At 30.2% G+C, this 22744-nt stretch overlaps 1 protein-coding gene across 1 annotated transcript; it reads left to right on the top strand.

The window, feature by feature from the left end:
- The first annotated feature begins 483 nt into the window (after window positions 1–483).
- LOC127718660 (uncharacterized) lies at window positions 484–21465 on the top strand. The gene is made up of 28 exons (XM_052224711.1): window positions 484–651; window positions 1963–1997; window positions 5915–6042; window positions 6745–6798; window positions 7734–7808; window positions 8120–8188; window positions 8619–8704; window positions 9255–9357; window positions 9881–9977; window positions 10703–10758; window positions 11001–11129; window positions 12176–12208; window positions 12463–12490; window positions 13688–13731; window positions 13996–14023; window positions 14455–14498; window positions 15566–15593; window positions 16089–16132; window positions 16399–16426; window positions 17038–17078; window positions 17327–17354; window positions 18164–18207; window positions 18471–18495; window positions 18960–19003; window positions 19807–19853; window positions 20118–20145; window positions 20819–20878; window positions 21301–21465. Exons 3-25 carry the CDS (start codon window positions 6007–6009, stop codon window positions 19807–19809), a joined length of 1167 nt encoding a protein of 388 aa, XP_052080671.1. The 5' UTR covers window positions 484–651; window positions 1963–1997; window positions 5915–6006; the 3' UTR covers window positions 19810–19853; window positions 20118–20145; window positions 20819–20878; window positions 21301–21465.
- The last annotated feature ends 1279 nt before the right edge of the window (window positions 21466–22744 follow it).

Raw genomic sequence — 22744 nt, 5'->3', positions numbered from 1 at the left:
CTCTTGCAGTACATCGTATTACCGATCTCATCCAGTAAGGACGGTATAACTAATCTCGTGCAGTACAGCGTAATTACTGATCTCATCCAGTACGACGTATAGCTAATCGCGTGCAGTACAGCGTATTACTGATCTAATCCAGTACGACGTATAACTAATCTCTGTAGTACAGCGTATTACTGATCTCATCCAGTACGACGTATAACTAATCTTGTGTAGTACAGCGTATTACTGATCTCAACCAGTCCGACGTATAACTAATCTCTGTAGTACAGCGTATTATCATATACTTGTATAAAATATTACTAAAATTTTACAGTTAAATAACATTTAAAAATATTAAAAGGCTATGAAAGGATTACTAGGTTTATTGATCAGATTCCTAAGAATTTCCTCAGCGGGCTGATAAAGGAACCTTTATTGACTGCTTCCGGAATGTTATCACATGCCTTTCCGGTAATTTCCGTGACGTTTATCGCACAAGGATAATAGTTACGCTGAACGGTGCCCACTGGTCACCCTATAAATAGTGCTCTTGTGTGTAGTAATATTGTAGTTCTAACACATGTCTAAAAATAGAAAGCTTAAAATAGACAATTCATCTTTCTATTTAGCAATACACCATAGAGCCTGTCACCGTCTGTATTATCTGTAAGTAAAATTAACATACCGAGCAATTGAATACAATGAATAACACAAACTTAAGCATATTAAGTTTAATTAAGTCATTCAAAGCAAAATAATTGTTTCATCCATTTTGCATGATTTGTCATTTGTGATGACACGTTTTTTTTAAATGTTCGAATCACAGACTAGAAGGATATATTCACCCTAAGACTCTAAGTAGAAGTAGATATACAAAAAATTCACAAAATAAATAATTCACTAAGGCCGTGTTCACACCAAACGTCGTGTACAGTAAACATGTTTACATTTGGTTTAATGTAATGTACGCTAGTTTCACATTAAATTTGTTCACATCTATACACCTTGTTTAGTTACATGTACATAAGATTTGTTCACACTCGTAAACTATATGTCATTTAAATGTTCATTACGTAGAACCGAATTCAAATTTTCGAACAACTTTTCTACAGTTAATAAACGACCACTTGACTTTAAAAAAAGGGGGGGGGGATTTTTCCACAATTAGATTTAAAAAAAAATTGAGACATTCAGACAATTATAGAATAAACAAATATTCTGAATCAAACGTTTTCCCATACATTATAGTGTTAAACATGTTAAATATTATATAAATTGGTACCATCGAAAAAAAACTAATTATAAACTTTCGCGCGAGAACTCAGAACCCCTCTCCCTTTTTTTTGAAGTAAAGTGGTTGCTCCTTTAAGAAAGTCATTTTGGATGATTTGCAGTAGTTTAAAGATGTCTCGATTACGCATTAAAAACGTAGGATTGCCATTAGCGTGCTTACAGACGAAGAAAAAGAATTGCTATGTTAAGGATCACTGCATTTCTATCTCTTCTGTTTGTTTCAAGTGCTATTTTTTTTTATCCAAGGAGTATTTGTCAAAGGGAGGGGAGAATGGTTTTTTTATTATTTCTAATAGTATTTTAACGAGTCTCAGATACTACACAAACAAACAATTAACCTCCCCCTTTTTCAGTAATGCATTTATAAGTGAATCGCTGTTTGAGTATAAAAACCAGTGGCAAATATTTCTGTCAGTGTGTACGTCTGATCGATTCAGGAAGACCTTTTCAAATGAACTATGTGTTCGGCAAAGATGATAGATGAGTCTTGATTAAATCTTCATGTAAACATTAAGTTTTATCAATGGGAACGCAATTATGTTTAGTTAATGTGTGAGTTACACTAACACAACACCGAGTTTAAGTCAATGTGAACACGGCCTAATCTTATACATGTAGTTGATGATATTGATAATGTTAAGATAACTTAAGCAATGGATGAACTGTATTTTAATATTTTTTAAGGATAATGTTAGCTGTCATAAAAGAAAGAAGTAAAGGTAAGTTTTTAAATCAATTCTATATTTATCTTCAAGAAGAAAGGAAATGCTATTGATCTAGTGCCACCTTACAAACGGAAGACAAAAGTTACACAATACAAAGTTAGGGATTTACCTACTTTAGAGGTTTGATCAAGAGTACCAGAAGGTTCCATATTATGACATTTACTTTTAATAATATTTTTCAATGATTTATCTCTTGAGCTTGAGAAGGTTTCTTCTGATGTTATGCTGATCTTACAGTTTTATTTGTCAACTCAACCAGTAACATATTTATATGTATTTATGAATGTAGACATTTGTAATGTTGTTAGCTATATATAGTTGGTGTAATTATATTAAAATGCCATTGAACAGTATTAAGAGTAAGGTCACATTCTAATCGACTTAATCCTTTTAATTCAGGATTTAATATTTATATAATAGTTGGACCGCTCACAGGACAGTGGTATTGACTAAGGTAGCGATAATGACGCGAAGGCGAGGTCATTATCGCTGTCATAGTCAATATTACTGTCCTACGGGCAGTCCATGTATCATGATAATGACCAGTTTTTTTTGAAGAACTGTTATGTTTATTTCATTGAGGAACTATGTTTTGAAAATTTTCATTAATTCAAAATGCCTAAAGCGAACTCGAGTAGTTGACGTACGATTTGTATGGCAGAGAGTGAAGACCAGTTGTAGGAATACTCCCATTCATTTTAGTGCAATTTTTCAGTATATAAATACTTAATCCAGTTCTCTTTAATTTTATTATTAACAAAAACAAATAATAAACAATTCAACAAATTAAATATAATATTAAAGAAAGGAACATGTTTTAAAAATGGATAAATCTCTCTAAACAGAGAAACCACGCCCCATTGGTCATTAACAGTGAAACCACGCCCCAACGGTCATTTACAGAGAAACCACGCCTCAACGGTCATTATCAGACGGAAACCACGCCCACCTGTCATTCTCATGTAAAAGTTCGTTAACGACCAGTTTTATGGTCCGTTTTGTTCTGTTAATGAAGGATGGAATTTATTACTGAAAAATAATGAATGTCATATTACCCCTTTTTATCCAATAAGAGAATCTTATTCTGAACCGATATGAAATAAATAAAATTACAATTAAATTTCAAAGTAGACGTAAACCATAACATAAAACTGCTAGGAATCCAAAAAAATAAAGAGGGAGGGCCAATTTGCCGGAGATTTGTTTCATTCGATAAGATAGGTAAATAATGTTTTAAATAGCCCGATAGATGCTAATTATAGTACAAGAAAATACGTCACATTATTTATTTTCATACCTTGAACAGGTATTCCTACAAAAACAAGGCCAAGACTATTGTTTTTTTAATATTGGTTTTATTTTATTATTAACATCCTTTATGCGAGGTGCCATACCATGTAAATTGTCAAGGAGCCAAATAATATCGAACTAATTCAAATCGTAATTTTCTCATTCTGAATATGTATATCTGTATTTGTCCTGGTCTTTTAAGGTTTTATCGTCTATAAGATAAGACAAGAAAATACATGTACATGTATATAAAATTAAAACCGGAGAACATCTTACATCAGTTGGTCATAGATCACCCTGTGTTACTACTTCATGTTTTATTGCCTTTTCTGTAATTTTAACAAATCGGCCCTTCGTTGTGATACAGATGCAACAGCTTCTTGATGTTTTACCTACAATCGCGATTTGTAGTGTAATTGATTTGTTCTGTTATGTTGTTTTATTTTTCTGATGAGTAAGGTACTCGTGTATAGAAGGTGGTAAAAATTTCAGTACTAGTATCTTTACAGTTTGTGATTTGGCGACAAAATTGTTGTTGACTGCATTTGTTACATATAATACCATGTTCAAAAAAGGTTTCGGCGAATTGTTTTTTGTTGTTATGAAACTTGTATACAATGGCCTTATTTTAAGTTATGTGTATATTACACCCGCAACATGTAGGCTTAATTTCTATAGAATTAATTCTCGTGTTATTGGTTATGTACAGGCACCTACATCAATTTGACGGCAGTTGTCCCTTGGATATACGTAATAATGTAAACACATGAATAGAAAGTAATTCAAGAGTATGGACAGTCATAGGATTGCACACAATAAGCGATACATTATTTTTCTTTGATACACGTAAAATTATATACTAGTAAACTAACTGAATAGTCAAAAGAACCAGAATGACTCTATGAGTCAAGCAAACATCCGAAAAAATATGATAGAAACTTTAAAATTTAATATAACAACACAAAAAAATGCAAAGGTTCTGAGCGAGGTTCGAACCCTTTCTTCAAATTCATCATTTATTAGTAGTTCTGTGCTCTAATGGTGGAGCTACGGCGATTCTGATCATTATGACTCTTATTTAGAAGGTATATCGGTACAATTTATCGATGTTACAATTTTTTCTTTAAAAAGTTGTTTTTTTATGTAATAAGGACACACTAAACCAATTTCATTTTTGAAGTAAAAAGTAGTATGAATAACAACAGTCATAAAAAGCATAACTTTTTTTTGGTTTGAAATGTCCTTCTTGGGGGATTCCCTGTTTTTTCCACATAAAAACACCCTAAAATCCGGATATTGGATTTTCATCATTTTTTAGGGTTAAATTAACTATTGATCACACATATCGTACTATATGTTAATCGAGATATTGATCAAAAAGCATTTTTATTTTTTGTTTTTATAGTAAATTTTATTCTGTCGGCACTTTTTGAAATTGGCCCTTCTGTGAAAAAAAATCCTCGGCATATTGGCCCTACCTCTTTCTTTCGTTGGAAAATTAAAATTACCAAACTCTGTGCAGTAATTGTGTGCATACTAAAATCATATCTTCCAGATTAAACAATGGTTACCTTTGGTCACCCTTCATATATATTGAAACTGGTTACTTCCTAACGCCATACACGTGACAGATATTGTCTTTCGTTTGCTGTCGGCAGTTTACATAGATATAGATTTTGATTAAAGATTACATCTGGTCGCCATAGAGATTTATTGACTGGTGCCCTCTGGTCACCTTTCACATATATTAACTTTGGTTACCTCTGGTCACCTAACACAGATATTAACTTCGGTTATCTCTGGTCACCCTACTCATATATTGACTTAGGTTGCCTCTGGTCACCCTTCACATAAAATGACTTTATAACCTCTTTTCCTACTAAGTTATTGACCTGAGTTACCCCCGCACAATTATCAAACTTGTTAACTTGTAGGCAGTTCACACATATACAGATTTGGGTTACATTTGTCCCCTACAGATTTATGGACTGGTGCCCTCTGGTCACTCCTTCCCATTTATTGACTTTCTCTACATTTGGTCACCTTACATAGTAATTGACTTTTGTAACCTGTGGTCATCTTACACATATATTGACTTAGTTAACTTTAGTCAGGTGACAAAGTTATGAACTTTGGCCAGCTCTGCGACATTTAAACAGATATATATTCTTTGATTAAATCTGGTCACCCTACGCATATTGTCTTACTTAACATTCGCTTACCTTACAAATATATTGACTGGTTACATCTTGTCGCCCTTCACTGATAGTGACTTTGGTTGACCTCTGGTCACCCTACATAGTTTCTGACTTACTCTGCTAACCCTACACATATGTTGATATTAATTACCTCATGTCATTCTGTAACTTGTAAACCTTTATTACCTCTTTGCAATTTAAACGGTTATAGACTTAAATAATATGGCACCTATTGTTTATATAATATTGACTGCGGCTACTTCTGGTCACCCTACCCAAATATTGTGATCTTCTGTGCTAAACAAGATTGCACTTCTGTTTTCGTAGAATTCCAAAATTTAAAAGAAACTTAATTGATGTCATTTGTTTCAGGTATTATTATTTGTATTACTTTGATTGTTAAAAATGATTATTTATTTAAAGCATTTTTGGAAACTATATGGGATTCATGGAAAGGAAATGCTGACGAAAAGTTTGGTACGGTGTATGGGAATGTTCTTTACGTATCGGATTAAATGAGCTTAAAAATTGAGGAGGAGTTGAATGATCAGGTAACAGTACTAATGGTTTAATTTATGTAATAAAGGTTAAACGTTTTCAAAGATCTTGAACTCTCCTCTGAAACTACTGAACCAATTCCAACCAAACGTAAGCTTAATCATCCTTAGGGTATCTAAAATAAAATTAAATCTGACATTGGTGAAAAGGTTCATTAGGTAAAGCATTTTCAGACAAATAAAACTACCCATTGTTTGGTTGATGCCACTAAATTGCTAATTTTTGTGACCCCTTAAAGAGTTACTGGCCTGTAAGTAATTGTGTTTTCTTTTATGCCAAGAAATATAGTCACTATGGCTTAATAGCATATTGGTTTAAAATGCATTGTTTTGCCATTGAAGAAAATATGACAGATACCAAAAAAAATTAAATACCAATTTGACAATGTAAGCACTACTTTATTTCCATTGAAAAGCAGAAATAATCATTGATGAAAGATTTAACAACAAAAAAAATGCAGGTAAGTCATTCAGGTTTTTGGAGGTCTTTTGATTTTATTTAGTTCTATAAAATGTACAAGGATTTTTTTAAATAATCTGTCTTAAACTGATAACATAATCATGGTACTTTATGTTATGTGTTATCTTGATCAAACTTGTATGTCTTCAACTTTGTGATATTTAGTTTTGTTGATGGTTTCCTTTGTATCATACTGATTGAAAAGATCTGACCTTATCATTTTCTTTTTTTTTCAGATAATTAATCTTTATTGTAGTGTACTGCAAAAACGGACGGATCAGTGTGTACAGGTAAACGAATTAAAAGTATTTATTTAATAACCGTTTTATCATATTTCAGTGCATTTATTTTAGAGTTGACTGATTTTTTCATCGGCTACTTTAAAGCATGCTTATTTTTTTGTAACTTCCAGGATCAATTCATTTAATTTCGCTGTTTCTACATGATCCATTCCTCCATTAAGGGTATCTGAATTATCATTCTAAACTTGTTTTATGCATTTTTTATTCATTTCCAATTTCACCAAAGTAAACTGTGTATTGTAAAAGTTACTTTCGCACCCACCACCCTTTTTGCAGAGAATGAAATATTTGTTCCACTAAATCATCTTTTATTTTTTCCCTTTTATATAATTTAAGGTCTTTCTACCTTTCGGTTGAAAGACTTTTAGCTTTACTTAAGGATTATAATTATTATCATTATTTTGATATTATTATTTATATTTTGTTCGCCTTTTTTAAGTTGAGCTATTATTTTTAACAGATGTAGCTTTGACTTTGTTTTATATGATATCGTACAGCTTATGAGCTTTCGCCATTGCCCTAACGAAGACTTTTTACTCTCATTAATAGAGTTACCTCCCCAATCTCGATTTTGCGTGTAGATACATCTACTGCGATATTTTATTAGTTTACTCAATTACTCGTTACACCCTTATGATGTCATATATTATTTAACCGAAGCTATCTGGATATTCCTTATAAGAGTTATATCCCATTTGGAATTGTCGTTAAGGAAATATATGCACAACTCATTAACTATGAGAAAAATGAATTTACTTTTATTCCTCGTATTTTTGATGGGTAATTTCATACTGACTTTGAAGAAGTATTGAACCAGGCAAGAAAAACCTTATATAATTTCACGTTCCGATGTAATAGAAACAGTTAAATAAATCCAATGTTCTTGTCACACAATTTGTTTTATACATATTTCCATTTTCCAGAAAGTGTCCCGTGCAGATTGTCTGATTCTGACCTCAATTTTTGAAGGGAGGAAAAGCGTAACTTGGTTTAAAAAGGTATAATACTATATAATCATCTGTTATAAACTCTTTTTATATAAGTGCTTTTGATTTACACATAGATTACTTTTTTTACAGCTAAAAGCTGGATATTACCAATTCGCCTTTCACGTTTTAACAAAATAATAAGACATTCTAACATATTGATGATATATGTAAATTATCAAATGATAAATAATAAAACAATATGCTAAATATTGTATTGTGTATGGTATTATATTGCTGTTTATAAAATGTATTTAATGTTTCATCGGTCTTTTTTTTATCAGTTTGCAAGTTAATAATAACATTTTACAATACTTTTTTAGGACGATATACAACAGTATGACACTGTCATTGGGTGCATTAATGACGGGAAGTGTCATTGGGTTGCTGTGGTAGGTTTATTTGCTCAATTAATGTTATTAATTACACTATTCAGGCATTTTTCCATGAGGTTATAAGTTGATAGAAAAATGAGTTGCAAGAACAGCATTTCAGACATTTCGTTGAGTTTTTAGTCATGTTAGTTGTTCTTCTATAACTTAATTCAACTTACTTGACTTAATATATATATTTTCTCATACATTTTTCCAACTGATTTTGCACTCATTTATATGAAAGCATTTATACTGCATGGAAATGATAGTTAGAAAAGAAATATCAGATATAAAATATTGGCTTCTTCGTATAGAATATTATCAAATATTTGCTTCTGAACATTGAGCAACAACCAGTAATTAAGCAAAATATTTATTTTTTTATAAATGTTAATGTAAACAGATTTAAGTATGTGAAATTAAAAAGAGAGAATAATTTTTGTTTCAGGTTATGGATGTCCAACACCATATTGTGACAATTATGGACCCGCTCAAAATATCAAAGAAATTGAGAACATATGAAAAGAATTTCAAGTATGATTGAAACTGTAGTTACATGACAGTCGTTTATTGCTTTAATGCATGTGATTTGTTTCAAAGTAAATTTTTATTTCTGTGTTTGATATATATACTTAAAAAAAAGTTTATAATTCTGAAATTTTCAGAAGTGAGTCACAAGTTATAAGGACAAATCTAGAGAAATATAATTTGTTAATCTAAAATGAAAATTACTTCTGATTGATACTGGAATTGAACTATAATTGTATTATTGATTGCACAGCTTTGTAAATTGAATATAGCAGTAAGAACTGAAGACCAGTTATTTTTTTCCAAACGTTGTTGATATCAACTTTAAAACAGCTGCAATTATTTTTTTTCCTACATTAAAAAAGTTGGTCAAATGAACGGTTTTCTATGGAATGTGCAATATCTCCTTAAGTATCATACATCTAGCTAGACATGTAAGTTCTATGATACAGTCCGGGGTAAGGCAATGGCTGGCATTATGGCTATAGCCAGCTTGACTTTTTAATATATATCAATTTTAAGTAACACATTTTTCTTTTCATATTATATTATGTAGCTACTTCACTAAAAGCAGAGATCTTGGTACATGGACAATCTGTACAGCAGTTGGGTATCCTCTGCAAAATGATTTTAGCTCATGTGGTGTTTATTGTTTGAAGGTACATAAAACATTTGGCTTTGCATGTATGAATTGAGAGTTAATAAATGAAAGTTCAATTGAAGCTTGAATCTTAAATCAATGATATATATATACTAATAAAGATCACAATTTTGCACGTAAAAGACACCCTTGTTGATTTTGAAAAAAAGGCAGAATCGTACAAACAAGATGAACAAAATATTGTTGTAAGTTGTAAACAACTTGTTTCCCAAACCTGTTTATTTAAATATGTGTAAACAATAACTTGGAATATATATCATGTAAACTATTTCAGTAAAATCCGCAAAGCACAAAGGTTGTGTGAAATTTAACCAAATCTATGATTTGCATAAATTACTTTAAATGTAATGGAAAGAAAAACAAATAAATATGTGGTACTTTTAATTTACCTTTTGTAAAAAAAACATTTTTATATCATTATTAGGCCTACATGAATCATTTCAGTAATTTAAACAATCAGTTTTGAACAGGCCATAGAAAATTTACAAAACAATGTGTACATTTAAGAATTATTTTTTTAGTTCCTCGACCGATACCTAAGTAAGACAGATACATCTTTGGAATTAAACGTCCAAGCTGAAAGATTCACAATTGGCAGTGAAATTGTTCAAGCTGTGCGTAAGTAATCAATAGAATAAAAGCATTTACTAATAGTACCGTATGTTATGTAAATACTTAATATCTTCTTGCTAGACAATAAGTGAATCTAATAAAAAGGGAATATGAATTTTAACATGTTCAATAATGTGTTTGAAATCCTTTTCTTTGATGTTTATCTCAATTCATTGATGATTTGTTTTTAATTTTATCTATTGTTTCTGACCAAATTTCTTTACGCTATAAATGATGTATTTATGTTTCTTTAATGTATTATTCATTATTGATATGTTATACTTAAAAATGTAGTTTGGAAATAATAGCTTAATAATTCCGGTTGTTTTCTGTAATAATTTCTCTCTTTTTTCTACAGCTCAAACTGTACTTATTTTTATGATATTCCATGTCTTATATATGTATGATAATGTGTTGTTGTCAAATATTACGATCTTATTAATGGAAATATAAACATGGAAAGTAGATGTTTAAAAATCAACTAGTTTTTGTAGGTCTAATTAAGTTAGCCGATATATTTATGCGATTGTCTTCTTCATATAAACTGCCGCTGTCATCAATGAGCATCACCATCATAATTACCATCTACGGGAAGGAACGTAAAAAATAACATCAACCAAGTGTAAACATTTTCAATTTTATGACTTATTATCAGCTGCTGCAATTTGTGATTTGGAGCAGAAGAATGTTGTTCCTAATTCATGTTAACATCTATTTCTATTTTACTATAGAAACAAAAGGTGCTGTTATTACATGCTTCTTGTGTGCTAAAGAACCAACTAACATGGTAAATATACATTTATAGATCGTTGATGTTCAACTTAACAGGGTGCTTTATTATTTTTATTGCTTATTTAAATACGTTTTATGGTTAAAATTGATAATTTTTTAACAGAACCTTGTGATATTGTAGGTTAGAATATAAATGGTTTTTTTTATATCAATTTGATGAACTTTCACTAATATTAACATTTTTCGCAATAACTACATTAATTCATAGAATTTGAACATGTCTATTAAATATTGCAGAGAGCATGTTCATGCTGTAAAAGGAATTTCCACAAAAAGTGTATGACTCCAGGACTATGCAGTCTGTGCTCAATTTTTCCACCTGGTGAGTGCAATAGAAAATTCTACCATTTCTATTTTTTTTTTAAAGTAATACAATGAAATACAATTTAATTTGCAAGGACAAAATGCGATATAACAAAATTGTAGAATGATCATTGTTCTTCCATTTGTTCAATAATTCTATAAGTTGCGTTTAATTTCATAACAGAAGTCGACTTATTAATTTTTGTAGATATATTCATGTTGATATTTCTTACATTTTTTATAGATTGCACTAAATGAACTTATTCTAAGATATCTTTGAAATCCAAAGATTTGTTGTTCTCACATTCAGACTCACATGGTAAAGGCAGACGTTTAATGTTCCCCCTCATGACTTAGTTGATTAATACAGAATGACGCTGGCATAGGTACCGTTTGCTTAGTGCACACTACTTTTTAAGTCTTCTTTAAATATTGTCTTTTCAAATGATTTTGTTATATAACTTGTCAGTTTCTTGTTTGCATTGTATAAGCTGTTGGATTTTATTTATTTTTTTGTTTCTTATATACAGATGTATGGTAATGTATAAAATACTGTGAACTTTTAGTTTGGTGTGCTTTATCCTAAATCTGTACGCTTCAAATATAATCAATGTGTAGTCAATATGCCACTACTTTTACATATTATAGTTCTCACTTAATGTTCTGCTTGACACAATAATTACAATTTCCTTATTTATTATCTCTGCTGTGAAGTCGTGTATCTTTATCACAACTTCATTTCTATCCTGTATCAATTTTACATTACATTATAATCAATGATAGATAAACATAAATGCGTGCAGAAAAAATAATAAAGCATGCTTCTGAATTAATTCCTATGAATATATATAATTCACACAGTTTTCGCTAGAAGTAAGTTCACGTTAAGCTATTAATTTTTTTATGTTTCACCCACACTTATTTAAAAGCACTAAATGGTTCGTGTTGTTCAAGGTAATCTATACTTGACAGAGAGGTTACCCTTTTTTTATATTGCAATTTAATAATTTGAGTATATATTTTTACTCTGAATTGTACTGACTTTAAAAATATTAACCTTTAGTTTCTCTTCATGGATTTTGTTAATTCTTTTTTTTAGAAAAAGTTAGACATTCAAAGAGAGGAAAAAAGAACAACAACAGGTTTGATATCTATAATTGGTTCATCAAGACTACAGATGATTGTTGCATAACATTTTAAATGTTTATTCATTGAAAACACTTTACCATCGAATTTTCTTCCTGATCATCTAAAAAAAATTAACGAACTTGCAAAAATTGTCAAGAACATTCACAATTAAAAATCGGGTCAATTTATGCTTGTTCTCACTTGATACTTCTGAATAAATCAATTGATTTCCTTATACAATTATTATATTTTTATCTTCTTTTTTCAGAAGTCCATACAAATTTTAGATGAGAATGGTATGTATGCATTTAATTTGTTGATTAAATCAATTAATATGATGGATAATACCTTATGCAGATTTCAGATTTTGTTATCTCTGATCAACTAATGCAAATATTGAATTTGGTTACCTCTGGTTATCTTATGCAAAAAAGTATTGTATTACCTCTGGTCAACCTATGCAATTATTGGATTTGATTACCTCTGTTAGTTTATGCAAATAGCGGCTTTTGTTACATCTGGTCAACTTATGCTAAAATAGTATTCGGTTAACTCTGGTTACCTTCTGCAAATATTTGAATTGTTACCACTGGTCACCTTCCGCATATAGGATTTGGTTACATCTGGTCATCTTACGCATATATAGGATTTGGTTACCTCTGTGTACCTTATGCAGATAATTGATTTGGTAACCTCTTGTCACCTAATGAAGATAACGGATTTGGTTACTTCAGGTCAACTTATGTAAATATTGGAATACGTTCATCTAGTCACCTATGCTGATATTGGATTTGGTTACCTCTGGTCACCATATGTATTTATTGGATTTGCTAGCTCTTGTCACATAATGTAAATATTAGGTTTTGTTACCTCTGCTCACCTTACCGCGATATTGCATCTGAATACTTGTGGTCACCTTGAGAGTGGTTTGTATGCATTTAATTTATTGTATTAAACCTTTAATATGATAGATATGTACACAAAGTTCATATAATGCTGCAACTAATATTCTTTTTGAACTTAAAACTTGCAATCGTTTCTGGTAATGGCCACTTAGGCTTAGTTGAACAAATCATTTTTTGTTTCTTGATTACCTTACACAATTATTTAATTTTGATTACATGTGGTCATTTTTACCACAAATTAGATCTGTTAACCTCTGTTTGCCTTACTACAACGGGGTTACTTCTGGTCACCTTATTCATATATTGGATTTGGTGACCTCTGGTCACCTTATGTTAATAACGGGTTTGGTTACCTCTGGTCACCTTATTCATATATTAGATTTGGTTATCTCTGGTCACCTTATGGAAATACTGGATTTGGTTACCTCTGGTCACCTAATGCAGATTTCAGATTTGGTGACCTCTGGTCACCTTATGTTAATATTGGATTCGGTTACCTCTGGTCACCATATGCATATTTTAGATTTGGTTATCTCTGGTAATTAACATTTACATACAACTAGTTGATGTTTTTCATTTCATTTGTAGAAAGTTTTAGACAATCAAAGAAAGACAAAAAAGAAGAAGAACAGGTTTGGTATACATTATGGATTCAACAAGAATATAGAATATTATTACATTAAGTTTAATATACCGATAAACTTTACACATTGATCATTATCTTTCATGATCATCTACAAACAAATTTAAGAAAAATCATTGATCTTTCAAACATTGCCAAAAACACTGACAGTTGATAATTAAATAAAAATAATACTGATCCTCATTAGATATTTTTGGATAAATAAAATTGAATTTACTAATACAATTATCATATGCTTATCTTCTTTTTTCAGGAGTCCTCAGAAAATGTAGATCAGAGTGGTATGTATGCATTTAATTTATTGTATCAAACTGTTAATATGATGGAAACATACACTATGTTTATATAATGCTGCAACTATTATTCTTTTTGAACTTACAACTTGCAATCGTTTCTGGTAAAATGGCCACTTAGGCTCGATTGAACTAATAATTTTTTTTGTTTCTTGATTACCTTACACAAATATTTAAGTTGATATCATGTGGTCATCTTAGCCAGAAATGGGATTTGTTAACTTCTGTTGGCCTTAATATGCTAGAATGGGGTAACTTCTAGTCACCTTATTCATATATTGGATTTGGTTACCTCTGGTCACCTTATGTTAATATTGGATTTGGTGACCTCTGGTCACCTTATGTAGTTTTCAGATTTGGTTATCTCTGGTAAATAACATTTGCATACAACTAGTTGATGTTTTTCATATCATTTGTAGAAAATTTGAGACAATCAAAGAAAGACAAAAAAGAAGAAGAACAGGTTTGATATACATTATGGATTCAACAAGAATATAGAATATTATTACATTAAGTTTAATATATTGATAAAACTTTACACAATGATCATTATCTTTCATGCTCATCTACAAACAAATTTAAGAAAAATCATTGATCTTTAAAACATTGCCAAGAACACTGACAGTTGATAATTAAATAAAATAAAACTGATCCTCATAAGACACTTTTGGATAAATAAAATTGAATTTACTAATACAATTATCATATGTTTATCTTCTTTTTTCAGAAGTCCTCAAAAAATGTAGATCAGAGTGGTATGTATGCATTTAATTTATTGTATCAAACCTTTAATATGATGAAAACATACACTATATTTATATAATGCTGCAACTATTATTCTTTTTGAACTTGAAACTTGCAATCGTTTCTGGTAAAATGGCCACTTAGGCTCGATTGAACTAATAATTTTTTTTGTTTCTTGATTACCTTACACAAATATTTAAGTTGATATCATGTGGTCATTTTAGCCAGAAATGGGATTTGTTAACTTCTGTTGGCCTTAATATGCTAGAATGGGGTAACTTCTAGTCACCTTATTCATATATTGGATTTGGTCACCTCTGGTCATCTTATGGAAATATTGGATTTGGTGACCTCTGGTCGCCTTATGTTAATATTGGATTTGGTTACCTCTGGTCACCTTATACAGTTTTCAGATTTGGTTATCTCTGGTAAATAACATTTGCATACAACTAGTTGATGTTTTTCATATCATTTGTAGAAAATTTGAGACAATCAAAGAAAGACAAAAAAGAAGAAGAACAGGTTTGATATACATTATGAATTCAACAAGAATATAGAATATTATTACATTAAGTTTAATGTACCGATAAAACTTTACACAATGATCATTATCTTTCATGATCATCTACAAACAAATTAAAGAAAAATCATTAATCTTTCAAACATTGCCAAGAGCACGGACAGTTGATAATTAAATAAAATAAAACTGATCCTCATAAGATACTTTTGGATAAATAAAATTGAATTTACTAATACAATTATCATATACTTATCTTCTTTTTTCAGAAGTCCTCAGAAAATGTAGATGAGAGTGGTATGTATGCATTTAATTCATTGTATCAAACTTTTAATATGATGGAAACATACACTATATTTATATAATGCTGCAACTATTATTCTTTTTGAACTTGAAACTTGCAATCGTTTCTGGTAAAATGGCCACTTAGGCTCGATTGAACTAATCATTTTTTTTTGTTTCTTGATTACCTTACACAAATATTTAAGTTGATTACATGTGGTCATCTTAACCAGTTCGGATTTGTTAACCTCTGTTTGCCTTAATATGCTAGAATGGAGTAACTTCTAGTCACCTTATTCATATATTTGATTTGGTGACCTCAGTTCATCTTATGTAAATACTGGATTTGGTGACTTCTGGTCACCTAATGTTAATATTAGATTTGGTGACCTCTGGTCACCTTATGTAAATATTGGATTTGGTGACCTCTGGTCACCCTATGTAAATATTGGATTTTGTTACCTTTGGTCATCAAAACATAAGTCATGTTATGTTTTTTATCATTTGTAGGAAACGTAAGACAATCGAAGAGAAGAAAAAAAGAACAAGAAAAGGTTAATATGCATTACTGGTTCAGCAAGGCTATAGAATTGTATTGCATATTACATTTAAAATATTAATAGCACTCAACAGAATGATCATTGTCTATCCTGATCTGTTAAAGAACAAATCTTTGAAAATCATTGACCTTGCAAACATTGCCAAGAGCATTGACAGTTGAAAATTTTGTCAATTTTTACTTATCCTCATAAGATAATTATGGATAAATAAAATTGAATTTACTAATACAAATATCAGATGTTTATCTTCTTTTGTTTAGAAGTCCTCAGAAAATGTAGATGAAAGTGGTATGTATGCATTTAATTTATTGTATCAAACCTTTAATATGATGAAAACATACACTATGTTTATATAATGCTGCAACTATTATTCTTTTTGAACTTAAAACTTGTTATCGATAGCTGTAAAATGGCTTCTTCGGTTTGATTGAAATTAATTATTTTTGGTATATTTAATTGGCTGCATATGGTCAACTTTCCCAGATATGGTATTTGAGTACCCTAAGCAACCTTAAAATGATATAGAATTGTGTTAACACTGATCACCTGAAGCAGATACTGTATTTAGTTATCTTTGGTCACTTTCTGTTGTTATTGGAATTCTCTTGACAGTTGACACCTTTTGCAGATTTCGGATTTTGTTATTCACTGGTCATTAAATTTTACAAAAATTGGTCATATGTAGTCTTAGATGTATGATCGTTTGAATTATTTTACATTTCTTATTTCCGGGCCTTTAATAACTGACTATGCGGTATGGACGTTGCTCATTGTTGAAGGCCGTACAGTGACTTATACTTGTTAATTTCTGTGTCATTTGGTTTGTTGTGAACAGTTGTCTCATTGGCAATAATACCACAATTTCTTTTTTAAATGTTGAGTTTTTTTATCATTTGTAGAAAATGTGAGAAATTTGAAGAGGGTGAAAAAAGAAGAACAGGTTTGTATATATCATTGGTTCAAAATATAGAATACTATAACATTATATTTACTATCTAAGTAACACTGAACAGAAAAAATGTACATTATCTTCCATGATCATTTAGAAATAAATCTTAAAAATAATTGAATTTGCTTGCGTTGTCAAGAGCCGATAATGAAGTCAATTTATACGTATCTTCATTAGATCCTTTGGATAAATCAGTTGATTTCCTATACGATTATTTAATATTTGACTTCTTTTTTCAGAAGTCAACAGAAAATGAAGATGAAAGTGGTTTGTATTTATTTTATCATTTTTTTAGTATGATGGATAGGTTCATTACGTCTATATGATACTGAAACTAAATTTCTATTTAAACTTACAACTTGTTATCCATAGCTTTAAAATCGCTACTTAGGTTTGATTGAAAAATTTCTTTTTCTCTTTGGATTAACTTAGAAAAATATTTAATTAGCTATAAGTGATCAATTTTATCATATATGGTATCAGATTATCTCTAGTGATCTTAACATGATATGGAATCGGATTACCATTGGTCATCTAATGCAGATACTAGATTTAGTAACCTCTTGTCACCTTATGCAGATATTGGATTTGGGGACCTCTGGTCACCTTATGCAGATATTGGATTTTAGGACCTCTGGTCACTTTATGCAAATATTGGATTTGGGGACCTCTGGTCACCTTATGAAGATATTGGATTTGGATAAATCTGGTCACCTCATGCAGATATTGGATTTTGGGACCTCTGTTCACCTTATGCAGATATTGGATTAGAGTTCCTGGTCACCTTATGCAGATATTGGATTTGAGGACCTCTGGTCTTCTTATGCAGATTTCCGATTTGGGGACCTCTGGTGACTCTATGAAGAAATTTGATTTGTTATATATCTGTTCACCTTATGCAGATATATGATTTGGGGACCTTTGGTCACCTTATGCAGATATTGGATTTGGGAACCTCTGGTCACCTTATGCAGATATTGGATTTGAGGACCTCTGGTCACCTTATGCAGATTTCAGATTTAATTAACTCTGGTCATCAAAACATAAGTCATGTTATTTTTTGTTATTATTTGTAGGAAATGTAAGACAATCGAAGAGAAGGAAAAAAGAACAAGAACAGGTTTGATATGCATTACTGGTTCAGCAAGACTATAGAATTGTATTGCATATTACATTTAAAATATTAATGATCTCAACAGAATGAACATTGTCTATCCTGATCTTTTAAAAAACAAATCTTAGAAAATGCTTGAACTTGCAAACGTTGACAAGAGCATTTAAAGTTGATTATTAAGTCAATGTATACTTACCCTCATTATATTATTTTGGATAAATCAATTGATTTCCTAATGTAATCATTATATATTTTATCTTCTTTTTCAGTCACTAGAAAATGTAGATAAAAGAGGTATGTATGCATTAAATTTGTTAAATATAATTCTTATTTATGATGGATAAGCGCCTTGTGTCTATATAATACTGCAACTATTATTCTATTGAAACTTTAAACTTGTTACGAATTTTGTGAAATGGCATTTAAGGTTTAATTAAAAAAAACATTTTTCTTTTGGGATAACCTTATAAAAATTTAAATTGGCTACATGTTGTCAACTTTACAAGATATGGTATATGGTAACCTCTGGTCATCTGAACAACATATAGAATTTGGTTACCTCTGGTCACCTTACGACGATATTGAATGTGTTTACTTACCTCTGGTCACCTTACGACGATATTGGATTTGTTTACCTCCGTTCATTTCATGCATATATTGGAAATCTCTGGCCACCCTATGTATTATTCGAATTTGGTTATTTCTTGTCATCAATATTTACCTACAACTGGTCATGTTGTGTTTTTTTATCATTTTAGAACATGCTAGAAAATCAAAGAGAGGGAAAAAAGAAGAAAAACAGGTTTGATATACATCATGGGTTCAACAAGAATATAGAAAAGTATTAAATATTACTTTTAATATTTTATTACAATTAACAGAATGAACTTTGTCTACCATGATCATCTATAAAACAAACGTTAGAGAATGATTTAATTTGCAAACGTTGCCAAGAGCATGTTCAGTTGATAATTGATACTTATCCTCTGTAGATATTTTTGATAAATCAATTGATTTCCTTATACGATTATTGTATTCTAACATAAAACTGGTTATCATTTTTTGTTAAAACGGCTACTTAGGTTTGATTGAAAAGTAAATTCAATATTCTTTTAGAATTTCCTTACAAAATTCTTAATTTTGGATACATGTGGTCATCTTCCCAAGATATGGTATCTGGTAATTACTGGTCACTTTTAAAAGATATAATAGGGTTTTGTTACTGTTGGTCACCTGATTTAAATATAAGTTTTGGTTACCTAAGTTTATGCAGATATTGTAATTATCTGGTCATCTTCTGCATATTTCGGATTTGGCTTCCTCTGGTCACCTTATGCAGATAATTGATTTGGTTACATCTGGTCATCTTATTCATACATGGGATTTGGTTACCTCTGGTCACCTTCTGTAGATTTCAGATTTTGTCACCTCTGATCACCTTATGTTGATATGAAATATGGTAACCTCTGGACACACTTACGCAAATAAAATTTGTTTTATTTAGTCTTTTATAACAGAAAATGAAACAATTAATGTTAATATAAATTGCAAAAAAATATCAACATTTACATTTGAATGGTTCATGGTTTTATTTCTTTTCATTAGTAGATAATGTTAGACAACCGAAGATCCAGAAAAAAGATGAAGATCAGGTTAGATATACATTCTTGGTTCAGGGAGAATATGTTATATTGTTATATTAATTTCAATATATTAATAACCATTAAAAAATGTGCATTGTCTTTCAGAGTCGTCTAAAAAATAAATCTTAGAAAACAATTAAAATTTCTTACTTTGTCAAGAGGATTTTTACAATTGATTATGTAGACAATTTATACTTATCATTATTAGATAATTTTTGATAAATCAATTGATTTCCTAATACAATCATTATAATTTTTATCTTCTATTTTTAGAAGTCAACAGAAAATGTAGATGAGAGTGGTATGTATGCATTTAATCATGATGGATAAGTTCATTAAGTTTTATGATACTGAAACTATCATTCTTTTTGAACTTAAAACTTGTTATTGATATTTGTAAAAATGCTACTTAGGTTTGATTGAAAAGTAATTTCATTTTCCTGTTGAGATTACTTTACAAAAATATTGAATTGGTTACATGTGGTCAACTTAACAAGATATTGCCAATTTCATCAAAATTGAATGGGCAAGATGTGGCGCCATAGTTAAATTTATGAACATTGAAAAAGGTGACAAAAAAGTAGGGAAATTGACCAAAATGAATTATTTTCCTATTTTAGAATGATATATTTTTAAATATGAAGCATATAATAGTTTTTGTTATACTTTATATAAAGAAAACAATTGAAGTTTTTAATATACTTCTTCACAGGGCAGGCTTTGGAGTTGACTGGCTCAACCCCCAACCTAATTTTATTTAGGAGATATTGGGGTAGAAAAATGTCACTTTGTTTCTAAAAATGGTATCATAATGATCAAGACATTGATATTATGTAGTTATTTTGTACACAAAATCAATGCAACCACCAGGAATTAATTACCAAAGATAACTAGGATTACATTTTATGATTAAAGTAATTGTGTTTTGATTGGTTTCTTATCAATTATCCTGAATAATACTCTTATCTCAACAGGTACAAGTGAGACGACGGATTGGAATGAGATTACTTCTTTTGAGGAGTTTAGGATTGCAAGTATGTACATTATATTTTTTTGATCATTTGTATACCATGATCACCAACAATCTATATTTCACCTCAACAATCATTATATTTAGCACTTCATGGATTTGGATATGAATCATTACTTGTTTTATTATTGTCTTTCCAATTACTTTTTATGAATAACAAAGCTAAATGTCCTGTGTGATGACTGTACCTTCACATTTTCAGGAATGGCTTTTATCTGTTTAGTAACAACCTATACATATACTAGTTTGATATTTACTTGGTAATTTTATACATTTAGAAGCTCCCTGTATCATTTATTTTTACATTGTGCCTTAAATAATTCAAGTCATTGATTTCTTTTAATAGGCTAACAAAAACACAATTTTAAGTTTCTCATTAATCTTATCATAAGGGTTCATGATTATTTTCCAATTTATTTTAAAAAGACATTAGACCTGTGAGAAGTAGACTACAGTCAATGAAAACAAACAAAACGGAGAAAAGAATGATTTATATGGTGAAGGGAGATGAAATCACGGCCAGAGTCCAGGGACCAGACAGAATGTCAGTTCACCAGATAGGTGATTACTTGACAATAGGGAAATCAAATACTACTCAACAAAATCGAAAGGAACTTTCAAGACTAGTCAATTTGATTCCGAAACCAACAAACATAGTGCCACCGATCACATCAGCCTGGTCCATGTTAACAAACGGTAAGACTTTAGTGAATACACTTGATTCTCAAAGAAAACAGTTTATGCTGGTTAAAACACATAAATTGATGATCTCGTGTTTTTTTAAGCATTGATTGATTAGAAGGTAAGGAATGGTGAATGGGTCGAAAGGAACAATCAAACTGAAATTTGGAGAACAAACTGACAAAGCTGAGCAAAAAAATTAAAAAAAATGATGGAAAGTCAAAAATGCAATCATTATAATTCAATATAGAAAAAATAAAACTGAGCAACATAAACCCCATAAAAAACTAGGGTGGTCTCAGGTTATCTATATTGGTTAGCAGATCCAGTTTATTATGTGGTGCCCATAATATTGTTCATGCTTGAGTTTATGATCCCTTGGTATATAACTGTATCTTTTGAAATCATATGTCTACTGTGAATCATATACATGTCGCTTTGCCAATCTGTAAGACATTTTTTTAAGTTGTAAGAACTTTCATAACGGTGCTTAATATGTCTTATTACATATATTTATCAGCTTAACTGCAAGAAAAGATCACAACTGTATTTCACTTCATTTTCAGGTGATGTTGACTATCAAGTTCAATCTTTAAACACTTTGACCGAGGCTCTTGTTGAAAGGAGCAACCAAAAAGGCTGTATGCAAAAAAATGAAAGGGACATCTGCCCAAAAAAAGAGTGACATTGAAAAAACTAAGTAAGTGTTTGAGGAGAATTCAATTGTTCAGATTTTATGAACATTGGATTTATAATGGCTACAAAGGCAATCGTCTTCTTGACATCTTTATTACATACTAAGAGTATGGAATAAAATACACAATAGAAAATGCAAACATCTAGATTAACATGAAATATATAAAACATACATTTTCCAAATACCATGATCATTATGTATTTATCTTCTCAACAATCAATTATAAACTGAGTTCTCATCTATTCAATTGATTGCTTATCTGTTTCAATAATTATTCTTGACTAAATTTGTGACAAAATTCAGATCATAAATTCATAATCAAGTCTATAATGCAATCTATCTTTTTACACTCGAGGTCTATATATAGAAAATGAACAATTGTGTTAAAAGCGAATGGAAATGTGTAGTTATCATTTTAATATACAGTCAAACACAAACATACTACCAGCTGTTTAAAAACAGATTTCGTTTTAATATAACTTTATGGACACA

The sequence above is a fragment of the Mytilus californianus genome, unplaced genomic scaffold (assembly GCF_021869535.1).
Source record: "Mytilus californianus isolate M0D057914Y unplaced genomic scaffold, xbMytCali1.0.p SCAF_10, whole genome shotgun sequence".
Classification (NCBI taxonomy): Eukaryota; Metazoa; Mollusca; class Bivalvia; order Mytilida; family Mytilidae; genus Mytilus; species Mytilus californianus.
The sequence above is the reverse complement of the archived record's forward strand: the minus strand, read 5'-3'. Positions and strand labels throughout refer to the sequence as shown.